At 46.9% G+C, this 14,733-nt stretch overlaps 1 protein-coding gene across 1 annotated transcript in view; it reads right to left on the bottom strand.

The window, feature by feature from the left end:
* GBA2 (glucosylceramidase beta 2) overlaps positions 1-14,733 on the bottom strand; it is a 165,392-nt gene that overhangs the window by 141,918 nt on the left and 8,741 nt on the right. Inside the window, 1 exon segment of the mRNA XM_075330500.1 lies at positions 7,613-7,711. Coding sequence (XP_075186615.1) covers positions 7,613-7,711 — 99 coding nt within the window.

Genomic DNA, 14,733 nt, shown 5'->3' with positions numbered 1-14,733 from the left:
TTTGTAACCTGCGGTGACGATTTCTCGAACCCAAGCATCGTGAGTGTGGTCTAGCCAGATATCCCGAAAAAGCAGAAGCCGCCCTCCAACAGGAGTCGGATCTGAGGGATACCTGGCGTCATGCTGAGGGGGCCTGTACAGAGCGAGATCCTTTGGGTTTAGGTTGCTTGGAGTGGGAATGCCAAGAAGAGCCCCTTGAGGGACTGGATCCTCGATCTGAGCCTTGGGCTGATGATTTTTGGGGGGCAGGCCGAAAGGACTGCCTGCGCCAAGGAGATTTTTTTTAAATTCCTGGATACAGGCCGCTTTTGAGGTAGAATGGTACTTTTACCACCCGTCGTCTCAGATATGAGTTTGTCCAGGAATTCTCCAAACAGGCGCAGGCCATGGAAGGGGAGTGTGGACAGGGATTTCTTGGAGGCACTGTCCGCATTCCATATTTTTAGCCAAAGGAGTCTGCGGGCAAAGACAGCATTGGCCGCCGATAGGGCTGACAAACTAGCTGCATCTAGGGAGCCCTGAAGAAAATAATTAGAGGCTAGAGAGAACAAATCAAGGATCTCAAAAGCCGCCGGGGGAATATTACAGGAGCGAAGCATCCTGTGTAGGTTCTTGCTCCACACACCCATAGCTCTCGCGACCCATGTTAAGGCAAACAGGGGGCAAAGAGAGGAGCCCGAAGCCTGGAAAATAGATTTGACCGCAGCATCAACTGCGCGGTCGGACGAGTCCTTGAGAGACGCATTGTCTGAAACAGACATGACCGTGTGTTTAGCCAGTCTGGATACTGGCGGATCCACAACAGGAGGTACTGACCAGGGCTTAACCATTTCAGAGGGAAAGGGATAAGCGAATGAAGAGAAGGGTTTTTTATTAAACCATCTATCAGGGTGATCCCACCGTTTAGATATAATTTGCCGAAAAACCGGATCCTGAGCAAAGGATTTAGGAGGCTTCTTGGCCCGCTTGATTGCTGACTGAGAAGTCGGGTCAGGAGGCTGATCAGAGATCGACAAAGAGTGATTGACAGCCGAAATAAGTGTGTCTTCTATATGCCTAGACTCAGAAAGGACATCTGAATCAGAGTCAGAGCCTTGAGAATCGTAACTACTAAAGGTCACGGAACCTCGGTCAGACTGACTATCGTCCGAGTCGGGTGAGGCGTAGAGGTCGCAATGGCGCCTTTTGGAAACAGCCTTTTTACGTTCTGGGGAAGAGGGACCAGACGAAGCAGGCGGGCTCCTCTGAGGGAGCTGGGCCGGGGGAAGGCTGTGGGAGCCTGAGGACGGCTGGGATATCTGAGCGGCAAGGTCATCTAACCTTTTAGACATTAGAAGAGCCCATGCAGGCATTACGTCATCAGACGGAGGTGCTGCCTGGCCGGAGCAGAATCCAGAGACTGCATGGCATCCTGGTCCGGCAACGGGGTCTGTTGTGACACGGTAGAAGGGGCATCGCAGCCGCGGCATAGTGGATAGCTTCAGCCATTAGAAAACGAGCGTCCACAGGTGGTACAGGCATAGTACAGGTCCGTAGAGGACGCCTGGAAAGGTTTATCACCCCTGCGGTTACGCATGTCAGCAATAGAGTCCTACAGACCTATAGGGGTAGAGTTATGTGAGTGAGGAGCCACTAGCAGTATTATAAAGTGACTGCTATGCACAGCCGGTATATACCGTAGTAAAATGGCATATACTGTCAAACAGCCGGCATATACCTGCAGGCAGAGCCAGTATATACCGCTAATAGCTGATATACACCGCTAGCCAGCAAGCGCACACCGCTAGAGAGACAGCGATATACCGCTGAGCAGAGCGATATATAGTGCTGCAGAAGTGCAGAGCCAAGGAGGCGATCTCACCAGAGTCTGCTCCCCACGTGGAAAATGGCGTCCAGTGTTCCTGGCAGCATGGAGGGGAGAGACGGCCCACGGAGGCTGATTGGTCTCAGGGCTGGGACTAAGCGTGACGGCCAATCGGAAAGGAGCTGCTCCTGAGTGAGGGAGCGGCTTCCAGAGCAGTGAGAGGGGGCATTGCTAGAATGCAGGCCGAAGCCGGGGGCTAAATTAATGATGCTCCCCGGGATCACGACCTGCATCGGCCCACCGGCGCCTTTCCAGGCGGCGGTTTGGATGCAGGGGACAGATGACTCGTCGTCTCCCTACCTGCTCCTGGCTCCGTCTGAAGACGCGTCGGTGATGGATGCGGGGATCTCAGGGACGCATCTTCGGCTCAAGGCTGAAGCAGGTCCTTGGCTCTGCTTAGCCCTCTGGAGCTACCTTGGTGTGAGGTGCTTCCAGGGAGCCTGGAGGGGTACGCAGACCCGACCACTTGGGCGCGAGGGTAGACTGACGACTTGTGCACGCCAGGTTTCCTCTGCCCGTACACGGCAGGGCACCCTGGTATTGCCCCTATCAAAAATAGAATGAAAAAGAAAACAAAATAAAAAGTAAAAATAAAAACAAAATAAGCTGGCCTGAGGCACCTCTGGTGGAGCTCAGTCCAGACATGTCAGCCTCCCTGCTGACACTAGAAAAAACTGAGCTAGTTCCCGCCTAGCTAGGGTATATGCTGTGGGGGGGGGGGGGGGGGGGGGGTTAGCACTTTTGCAAATCTAGTGTCACGCCTCCCTGGAGACATCATAATACCCACTGTCTGTGTCCCCCAATGAAAAGGCGAGAAAGGAACATGGTATATACCTCAACTATCTAAAGAAGAAAGTCGATGGATTTTGCAACTGACCTCTGTCAAACCAATGGACTTAAACAGTGAAATTGAAGTGTTGGCATTTGATAGGTGATTTTCCCTTAGAGGTGGGAATCAGAGGGGGTCACTCTTTTCTTATACAAGAAAATGCCATGGCAGATGACATGACCAGTGATACCATAAATTCACCCTTGAATATTACCTGCTTAACCCAGCAGGAAGTACGCCGCCGCCTCGAAATCACTAAGGGTGACAAATCTCCGGGCCCGGATGGCTACACCCCAGAGTACTACAGGAATTGAGTTCTGTGATAGATAGACCATTATTTTGAATCTTCTCAGATTCATTAATAACAGGGTCGGTACCGCAGGACTGGCGCATAGCAAATGTGGTGCCAATATTCAAAAAGGGGACAAAAACTGAGCCGGGAAATTATAGGCCGGTAAGTTTAACCTCTACGGTTGGTAAAATCCTTGAGGGTTTCTTGAGAGATGCTATACTGGAGTATCTCAAGAAAAATAACCTTATGACAGAGTATCAACATGGGTTTATGAGGGATCGATCCTGTCAAACTAATTTGATCGGCTTCTATGAAGAGGTAAGTTCAAGCCTGGACCAGGGAAATGCAGTGGATGTTGTGTATATGGACTTTTCAAAAGCTTTTGATACGGTGCCACACAAAAGGCTGGTACATAAAATGAGAATAATGGGGATAGGGGAAAATATGTGTAACTGGGTTAAAAACTGGCTCAGTGATAGGAAACAAAGGGTGGTTATTAATGGTACGTACTCGGACTGGGTCTCAGTTCATAGTGGGGTACCACAGGGGTCAGTATTGGGCCCGCATTTATAAATGACCTTGTTGGGGGCATGCGGAGTAGAATTTCAATATTTGCAGATGATACTAAACTCTGCAATGTAATCAATACAGAGGAGGATAATTTTATATTACAGGGAGATTTATGTAAATTGGAGGATTGGGCTGAGAAGTGGCAATTGAAGTTTAATGTAGATAAATGTAAGGTCATGCACTTGGGTAGAGGAAATAACATTTATGATTATGTACTTAATTGTAGAACACTGGGTAAAACAGACACAGAAAAAGACTTGGGTGTATGGGGGGATGGTAAACTTCACTTTAGTGGACAGTGTCAGGCAGCTGCTGCCAGGGCTAATAAAATAATGGGATGTATTAAAAGAGGTATAAGTGTTCATGAAAAAATATAGTTCTACCTCTGTACAAGTCACTAGTGCGACCGCACTTATATACTGTGTACAATTCTGCTCACCGATATATAAGAAGGACATAGCTGAACTGGAGAGGGTGCAGAGAAGAGCAACCTAGATTATTAGAGGAATGGGGGGCTGCAATACCAAGACAGGAAAAACGAAGGCTTAGGGGGATCTAATCACAATGTATAAATATATGAGGGGACAGTACAGAGACCTTTCCAAAGATCTTTTTACACCTAGGCCTGCGACTGGAACACGGGGGCATCCGCTACGTCTTGAGGAAAGAAGGTTTAAATCATAATCACAGACGAGGATTCTTTACTGTACGAGCAGTGAGTCTATGGAACTCTCTGCCGCATGATGTTGTAATGAGTGATTCACTACTAACATTAAGCAGAGCCTGGATGCCTTTCTTGAAAAATTTAATATTACCAGTTATGTATATTAGATTTTATGACAGGGTATTGATCCAGGGAACTAGTCTGATTGCCGGATGTGGACGAAGGAAGGACATTTTTTCCCCATTGGAACTTGTTTGTCACATTGGGGGTTTTTTTGCCTTCCTCTGGATCAACATGTTAGGCTACGGGTTGAACTAGATGGACTTAGAGTCTCCCTTCAACCTTAAAAACTATGATACTATGATACTCACACTCATCTAGAAGACGTCATACAGCGCTGGTAAGCGGTAATGCCTGACAGGAGGCCACATTTACTGCTGGCAGTAGTTTCCCCACCTACCGGCCGGAGCACTGAGGACACTACATTACTAATCTCTGACCTACACGAGTGATCCTGGACTCTGCAGCATTATACACAGCAGTATATTATATCTACCGGCCGGAGCACTGAGGACACTACATTACTAATCTCTGATCTACACGAGTGATCCTGGACTCTGCAGCATCATACACAGCAGTATATTATACCTACCGGCCGGAGCACTGAGGACACTACATTACTAATCTCTGACCTACACGAGCGATCCTGGACTCTGCAGCATCATACACAGCAGTATATTAAACCTACCGGCCGGAGCACTGAGGACACTACATTACTAATCTCTGACCTACACGAGCGATCCTGGACTCTGCAGCATCATACACAGCAGTATATTATACCTACCGGCCGGAGCACTGAGGACACTACATTACTAATCTCTGACCTACACGAGCGATCCTGGACTCTGCAGCATTATACACAGCAGTATATTATACCTACCGGCCGGAGCGCTGAGGACACTACATTACTAATCTCTGATCTACACGAGTGATCCTGGACTCTGCAGCATCATACACAGCAGTATATTATATCTACCGGCCGGAGCACTGAGGACACTACATTACTAATCTCTGACCTACACGAGTGATCCTGGACTCTGCAGCATTATACACAGCAGTATATTATACCTACCGGCCGGAGCACTGAGGACACTACATTACTAATCTCTGACCTACACGAGCGATCCTGGACTCTGCAGCATCATACACAGCAGTATATTATATCTACCGGCCGGAGCACTGAGGACACTACATTACTAATCTCTGACCTACACGAGTGATCCTGGACTCTGCAGCATTATACACAGCAGTATATTATACCTACCGGCCGGAGCACTGAGGACACTACATTACTAATCTCTGACCTACACGAGTGATCCTGGACTCTGCAGCATCATACACAGCAGTATATTATACCTACCGGCCGGAGCACTGAGGACACTACATTACTAATCTCTGACCTACACGAGTGATCCTGGACTCTGCAGCATTATACACAGCAGTATATTATACCTACCGGCCGGAGCACTGAGGACACTACATTACTAATCTCTGATCTACACGAGTGATCCTGGACTCTGCAGCATTATACACAGCAGTATATTATATCTACCGGCCGGAGCACTGAGGACACTACATTACTAATCTCTGACCTACACGAGTGATCCTGGACTCTGCAGCATTATACACAGCAGTATATTATATCTACCGGCCGGAGCACTGAGGACACTACATTACTAATCTCTGATCTACACGAGCGATCCTGGACTCTGCAGCATTATACACAGCAGTATATTATACCTACCGGCCGGAGCACTGAGGACACTACATTACTAATCTCTGATCTACACGAGTGATCCTGGACTCTGCAGCATTATACACAGCAGTATATTATACCTACCGGCCGGAGCACTGAGGACACTACATTACTAATCTCTGATCTACACGAGTGATCCTGGACTCTGCAGCATCATACACAGCAGTATATTATACCTACCGGCCGGAGCACTGAGGACACTACATTACTAATCTCTGACCTACACGAGTGATCCTGGACTCTGCAGCATTATACACAGCAGTATATTATACCTACCGGCCGGAGCACTGAGGACACTACATTACTAATCTCTGATCTACACGAGTGATCCTGGACTCTGCAGCATTATACACAGCAGTATATTATACCTACCGGCCGGAGCACTGAGGACACTACATTACTAATCTCTGACCTACACGAGTGATCCTGGACTCTGCAGCATCATACACAGCAGTATATTATACCTACCGGCCGGAGCACTGAGGACACTACATTACTAATCTCTGACCTACACGAGTGATCCTGGACTCTGCAGCATCATATACAGCCTATAACATTCCCTAAAACCTTCACATTTTGGACACAATTTGGCCATTTTCACTTAGGGGTGTACTCACTTTTGTGATATACTGTATATATTGTGTATATAAACCCATGTATATGTAGTGAGAATCCTTAACGGGAACCCATCATCATGATTTTGGTATATAAGCTGAAGCCAGTGCTATACTGGCACTATCAGGCAGATTATCTCCACACCATTAGTGGTCAGCTCAGATGTTTAGCCATTCAAATCCAAGAAAGTGAAGTTTACCATAGAGCCAGAGAGAGGGAGGAACAGGCGGTGGGGAGGGGGACATAACCCGCCCGGATATTATCTGCTCCGTGCAATGGTCAATCAAAAAGCTGTTGAATTTTTAACCTTCACTTTCTTGTATTTGAATGGCTAAACATCCGAGCTGACCACTAATGGTGTGTAGATAAGCAGCCTGATAGCGCCAGTATAGCACTGGCTTTACCTTATATACCAAAATCCTGATGATGGGTTCCCTTTATAATTACACATATCTTTATATAAAACATGTTCTCTAGGTCATTATCAATGAAGAAAATCTTGTGTCACAAGAAACCTCTTATAAAAAGTGTTTGCCGGTTCCTTAAACCCCTGTCATGAGGCAGAGTTTGCTATAAACAGCACAAACTCGCTTTACTCACCCTCCCAGGGTCCAGTGCCACGTCTCCTCTGTTGCTCCTGGTGTTTGTTATTGGCTACAGCACGATCGATGTGACAATCAGTGAGCCTAACGGCTTGTGTAGCCAGCTTGGAAGGGCCCTGGACTCATCTGCAGATGACAATGGCAGAGACATCGCACTTGACCTGGTGAGGGTGAGTAGCCTTTTTTTGGTTATTCTGAAACTAAAGACCCCTTTCCCTGGTAATTTTCTTGTGGTTACTGCAAATCATGCTTTCTTTTCAGACCCTGATATATGCAATCTGTAATGAGACTCTAGACAGGAGAGCTGATGGAAGATTCGGCCCACCCCCGTCCTGCACCTCTACTGCCCAGAAGTGGTACCTTGCTCTGGAGAAAGGGCTCACGCCTGTCTGCTTCTTCCAGGAGAGAATAATCCAGCCTCCATAGATCTCTTCCCATCTGAAGAATCTCTATAATGTCCTAACAAAAACAAAACAAAACCCAGATCAGATAGAGCTGCACAAACGCTGGAGGACACATCTGCCTTAACAAACCATCTACAAGACGCCCCATCTACAAGACGCCCCATCTACAAGACGCCCCATCTACAAGACGCCCCATCTACAAGACGCCCCATCTACAAGAAGCCCCATCGTGACCGCCGGACCTCGCAGGGGCTCGGAAAGCAGCAGTGAAGATCGCAGGACAACTGGTAAAGCCATCATCAAATCTGCTGGAAGAATTACAAAGCGGAGGCCGCAGTACACACCTGGAGAATCGCACACCCGGGACACACTCTTCCTAGGATATTCTAATATAAAAGCATTTTGCGGATCAAATGTTTTGAGCATTTTTTTTTTCATTTTAGGTTTAGAAAAATGAAAAAGGTGAGAAAGGAAAAAAAGGTCTTGTGGGAAAATATAATGTAAAGGTCACTTTCTGAAACAGGCTCCTGATGACAGGATCTGATCAAAAGTGTCCAATAAAAAAGGCTGCAATAGCGACTCAAGAAAAGACGAACTCCCCGAAGGAGCCTTCCCTGAAGAGTTTCTGACATCCCTAGTCCCCTAAAATCCCCATCTGCCCATGGCCGTACCTATGTCTCACTTGGTTGTTCGTTATCCTGCCCAAACATAGGGGGGCCCAATGATGCTAAATGGAGCAAGCTTGTCTCCAGCCGGGAGGGGGGTTGCAGGGTCCTCACCAGGTGCCAGTTACGGTACCTTTAGTGCCACCACTCCGCACAAGCACCATGTTCTTACAAGGCGACACAACACAGAGTTTGCAGACACCTTGTAGAAATGACTACACTAATCTCAGGGCAGCCAGGATTCAGATTTTTACTACGTGGAAATCTTCTTTCTGGGGTCATAAACAGGGCAAACCCCCCCAATAGCAGTAAAGCAATTGGAGGGCGTTTGGGATCCTGGGAGTCAGCGGCCTTCATAATAACATGAGTTTTCATCAGTCTCTTATTTATTTTGCTAATTGTGGGCCAAAGACATGAACTTCTGGACCCTTCTGCTCTCGCAGTTCTCACTTTTCTTGCCCCAATGATCCCCTTCTCACTCAGTTTTCATGGTTTTCCCGCGTGTTACTAAGCACTGGATGTAATGAGGCCCATTCTGCCACAACCTACACATCACTTTGTAATTTATTGTTACACTTTATTTGTAGTCAAAATTATTTTTCTAACCAAAAAGAGGAAAAAAAATAAATAAGTAATCTTCAAACATTTAGAAAATAGAAGGCCATCGAGCAGTGTTATTTATGGATATTGGCCACATGATTAGATGCCAGACAGCTGGAACAGCACCCCTCCTGGGAAGGAAGAGACGGGCGCATCACCCCCCCGCAGGACACAGCGCCCCTCCCGGGAAGGAAGAGGCGGGCACATCACCCCCCGCAGGACACAGCGCCCCTCTCGGGAAGGAAGAAAGGGGCACATCAACCCTCACAGGACACAGTGCCCCTCCCAGGAAGAAACTGTCACATCAACCCCTGCATGACAGTGACCCCCCTCTCAGGAAAAAGGAAAGGCACATCAACCCCCACAGGACACAGCGCTCCTACCAGGAAGGAAGATACGGGGCATGCCCTCCTTAGCTCTTTCCTCAGAGCTGAACCTCCTTTTCTTGATGATTTTCCTCACTTCCTATGGTACCCCAGACTGTTCATGGGCAGATACTGTGCCCTCCTTAGCCCTTTCCTAACAGCTGACCCACATTTTCTTGGTGATTTCCCTCACCTCTTATGGTACCCCGGACAGTTCATAGGCAGATACGGGGTCCTCCTTAAGCTCTTTCCTCAATGCGGAACCTCCTTTTCTTGGTTGTTTCTACTCACTTCTTATGGTACCCCAGACAGTTCATGGGAAGATACTGTGCACTCCTTAGCTCTGCAACCTGTGGTTGAACGCATCTATACGTTCCACCGCCGAGTCCTCCATGCGTTCCGCTGCAGGTCCTCATGCTCCACTGCACTGCGTGCCATCTTTCCCTGCTGGCCGTAAACAATCAGTATCACCAGATGTGGTGAGTGCGCTAGTTACAAACAAGGGAGGACCGTGTGGAGCATGCCTGCTGGGAGCGCCCACCGAAGATCGCAGGAGTACCTGGGAGCCACACAGACGTCCGAGGTCTATATAAGTATGATTCTCCTGGCGGGGGGGGTGGGGGGTGGGGGTGGGTTGGTTATTGAACGTCTTACTGTGTCGTCTAGAGATAAGTTGTTTGTTATTTTCCCTTGTTTGTTATTCCTGTGTGCCCTTTAGTGCCTAGTGGGGTTGACGCACAGCTCATCCTATCCACTCCCTACGTAGGGTCGAGATCAGGGTCAGCCTAGGTTCAGGTATCCGGTTCGGCGCAGAGGTGTGGAACTCATCTAGGGCGGTGAGGGAACCCAGGGCCCAGCGGTAGGCTTGGCCAGGAGTCAGCATCTCTGCCTTTACACAGGGTTTCCCTTCCCTTTTGCTTGGTACTTCCCAGTACCTAGCGTGACAATAGGTGTGAATGGAATTTAGATCAGGACTCACTGCTGTCACTTCAGAACTCTCCAGCACTTTATATCCATCCATTTCTGGGGCTTCTTGCAGTGTTTGGGGTAATTGTCCTGATGGAGACCCCTGACCTAGGATGCACACGCAGCATTCTGACACTGGGCTCTACATAGCATACGAAAAGATTTTGGGTGGCAAAGATTTCATGACGCCTCATTAAGTTAAGGCTCCATCTCTGACCTCCATCATTTGTGGTTGTAGGTGCTGTGTTATTTACTTTGTAGGGCTCATTCTGTTTTTGGTAATCAGAAGAATGATGCGCTTTACCAAAAAGCTCTATCTTGGTCTCATCTGCCCACAAGACGCTTTCCCAGAAGGATTTTGGTTACTCAAGTACATTTTGGCTTTTTCCTATCTCTGTCTCAGCAGTGGGGTCCTCCTAGGTCTCCTCCATAGCGTTTCATCTCATTCAGATGTGTACTAATAGTTGGTGTCAATACTGAGGACCCCTGACCCTGCAGGAGAGCTTGAATTTCTTTGGATCTTGATTGGGGCGGTTTTTCCACCATCCAGACTATCCTGCGTTACAAGATTTCATCAATTTTTTTCCTAGAGATAAACTTGTAAGCTTCAGATGGCTGATGTTTTTTGGTTTTCAAGTCCTCAGAGACATTGCTCTTCTTTTTCTGTTCTCCAGGCTTAGTGTAGCACACAGACACAATGCAAAGATTGACGCAACTTTTCCCCTTATCATCTGGTTTCAGGTGTGATTTTCATATTGCCCACACCTGTTATTTGCCACAGATGAGTTTGAACAATTTTGTCCGGCCCATTTTTGAGGTTTTATGTAAGATTCTGTCCAATTTGCCTTTTTTCATTTTTTTTTATTGTTTTAATACACACAAAAGGAAATAAATGTGTATAAAAAAACTTGTAATTTCAATCTTATTCCATGAGAAATACTTCCTTTCCTGGAACAATTTAAAAGGGTGCCAACACTTTCGGCTATGACTGTACCAGGAATAATCCTCATCTCTCCTACGGCTGATACCGGAGAGCAGGAACTTCATCCTTGCGGTTCCTGCCAGTTTACGTCTACAGATAAGATAGTTGTTGTAGTTTTCCTACCCCGGCTCATCAAACCAGAAAGCAGAGGCCTGGGATTAATTTCAATGAGCTAATACCAGTGGCCTTGCTACTGTAAGGCCTAATACACACGGCTTGAAATCGGAGCGAGTGGTGTGCGATAAAACATCGCACTCCACTCGGACCAATATTACTCTATGTTCTAGCACCCACGAGCGATTATTTTCTCAGCCCTAATCGGACCGAGAAAACAGTTGAAGCATGCTGTGGGTGAAAGAAACATCGCACTGTGTGACAACATGGACTCTGTCAGTGCCTAGCATGGGTTAAGTTTCTTAAAATTCAGCCAGACAGACATGATGATAGTTTGTTTATAAATGGGGGATAAGCCCCTCATTGTTTCTACAGGACTCCTAGGAGTCTAGTGTTACAGTTCTTGTTGACTCATGTAATTGCCTTGGTTAGTGAAGGTCAGATACCCAGACCAATGAATTATGCGAACCTCCCATTGTATTACTATGTGTATTGCTAGATGTGATGTAACTTAGCTGTCTCTCACTCTTATGAGTCTAGTGTTTCCCTTCTTGTTGACTCATGTAATTGCCTTGGCCAGTGAAGGTCAGATATCCAGACAAATCAATTATGCGAACCCCCCATTGTATTGCTAGATGCCATGTAACTTAGCTCTCTCCCTCGTCTCTGCCAGAGATCATTACTACTAGGGATATTTTGTATACGGCTTGAAATCTAGCCAATAAGAGCCCAGTCTTATCCACCAATCGTGCAGACCCCAATGGTCTAAATGGAGAGGTCGGGGGTATAAGAAGGACTGTCCATTGCCCAGGTAAACTCTTGCTACATGCTACCAATCTAGGATCTGCGGATCCGATTGGCAAGCCATAACCAAACCTGGATTATAATACTAGATGGACTTTAGCATTGCATGCAAGGACTCAGCTGAGATATCAAGGACTACCCAAGGAAGGAATCCAGCTTGGGACAATCCTGTCACCTGACTACAGACTTTGCAGACCTCAGCCAGCTTCCTAAATCTGGCGTTATTCCATTCTCGGTGGGTGCCCGCCGAAAGCGGGGTGCTGCTGGTTTGGAGTAAGTAGCCCTGGAACCTCTGAGGCATGGACATTCTAATCCCTGGTGAGCCAGCGGAAGGGTGAGAAACTGTTGGCGGTTACATTCTGTGGTTTTGCTGGTTATGTGCTATGTGCCGTTAATTGTTTGGAGAGCCAATAAAGTCTTAATATTGTGACTCCCTCACCCTGTGTTGTCGGAGTAGTGTTCCGCCCACGGTTAAGGAGGTCGGGCGTTCAGTTGGGATGAGCCCTGGGCCATGCTGTCTTGGTAAAGGCGGCCGGGTCAGCGGACGAGAGCACCCACTGACCCCCGTGTCTCCACACACTGCACTTGCATTACACTGGTGTAATGCGAGTGCAGAGCGAGAATGGCAATAGCCGGCAACAGAGGAGAGAAGGAGATAAATCCCTCCCTCCCCTCCGCAGCGCCAGCCCTCCCCTCCTCAGTGTTGGCCCGCCCCCTGCAGCTGTGGTCCAATCACACGATGGGACCTCAGTCGCAATGACACTCGCATGACACTCGGCTCCCGTTGTGCTGCCAGCATGAGCCGAGTGTCATGTGAGGATTACAGTAGTCCCCGTGAGACCCCGACCTAAAAAATAAGATTACCAGATGTCCAGCTTTTCACTTCCTACTACGGTATAACTTATGAGCTGCTGAATGGATCAAACCTGTTGCAATAACAAAAATTTCAAACTTGATCTTCCCACAAGTCAGAAAACGTTTTCTAAAATACTCTGTTGCTGCATGATACTGTTCATTCTATCTGAGGACAGACGTCTGCTGCATTGTGCAAAAAAACCCCAAAAAACTGGTTGTTGTAATTCTGAATCTAAAAGGACATCGAACTCGTCACCACATGCATACAATACAGTGTGAAGCAGGAGGAAAGGGACGCTCCACTAGAGGCATTCAAAAGGCACGAAATGCATGGGGACCTCGCCAAACGCACGGGGACCTCGCTCTGAACAGGCCGAATGGCTGTGAGGAGAACAATAAGTAAGGAATGCTTCATAAAGGTTTATTTGATTATCTTTAATTAGACGGGTAATTAGTGTGGGGCATACCAAGTGTAATAAGCAGGTACATGACAGGACAAACTGGTATCCTGTCCTCGGAGGAATTCACCTAATCACAGTCCTAATTATCTCAGTGCATGAAATACGACCTCAACCTAAACTGCAATGGAGCTGAGAAGGTTCCAAAAACGATGATACTGCCCCCTATGTACAAGAATATAACTACTATAATACTGCTCCTATGTACAAGAATATAACTACTATAATACTGCCCCCTATGTACAAGAATATAACTACTATAATACTGCTCCCTATGTACAAGAATATAAGTACTATAATACTGCCCCCTATGTACAAGAATATAACTACTATAATACTGCTTCTATGTACAAGAATATAACTACTATAATACTGCCCCCTATGTACAAGAATATAACTACTATAATACTGCTTCTATGTACAAGAATATAACTACTATAATACTGCCCCCTATGTACAAGAATATAACTATAATACTGCCCCCTATGTACAAGAATATAATATAATACTGCCCCCTATGTACAAGAATATAACTATAATACTGCCCCCTATGTACAAGAATATAATATAATACTAACCCCTATGTACAAGAATATAACTACTATAATACTGCCCCTATGTACAAGAATATAACTACTATAATACTGCCCCTATATACAAGAATATAACTACTATAATACTGCCCCTATGTACAAGAATATAACTACCATATACTGCACACTATATACAAGAATATAGCTACTGTGTTTTTCCAAAAATAAGAGAGTGTCATACTTTTTTTTTTGCCCGCCAAAAAATGCAAGGGCTTATTTTTGGAGTAGGTCTTATTCTTGGAGAAACATGGTTGGGGTAAGTTTACCCCCCAAAAAAGTAGACCTCCCCCCCTTCCCAGGAGACTCATACTTACCAGACCCCGGATGTCTGCGTGACTCCAAGGTCGTCTCTGTGATCTCCAGTGGGCTCTCTCAGCAGGTATGCTGCACGCTGTCCTTCCGTGCTTCTGGCTGACACACACACACATACATCAGATCGCGCACACCCACTCATACACATACACACACAATCACCCATCAGATTGCACACACACACACGTCACTCACCACATCCGGTGGTACAGAATGCATCCGGACGCAGGGAAAGATGGGAGGAAGTCACGCACTGCAGGTCCTGGAAGCATTCCATCCTCAGTCACAGGTCCTTGCGTTCCACTGCTCTGCGTCTCAGGATTCTGCCGGCCAGAAGAAATCGGTGTCGATGGATGTGGTGTG

Source organism: Anomaloglossus baeobatrachus, chromosome 1 (genome assembly GCF_048569485.1).
Source record: "Anomaloglossus baeobatrachus isolate aAnoBae1 chromosome 1, aAnoBae1.hap1, whole genome shotgun sequence".
Taxonomy (NCBI): domain Eukaryota; kingdom Metazoa; phylum Chordata; class Amphibia; order Anura; family Aromobatidae; genus Anomaloglossus; species Anomaloglossus baeobatrachus.
Note: the sequence above shows the minus strand (reverse complement) of the source record. Positions and strands in the feature narration are given on the sequence as shown.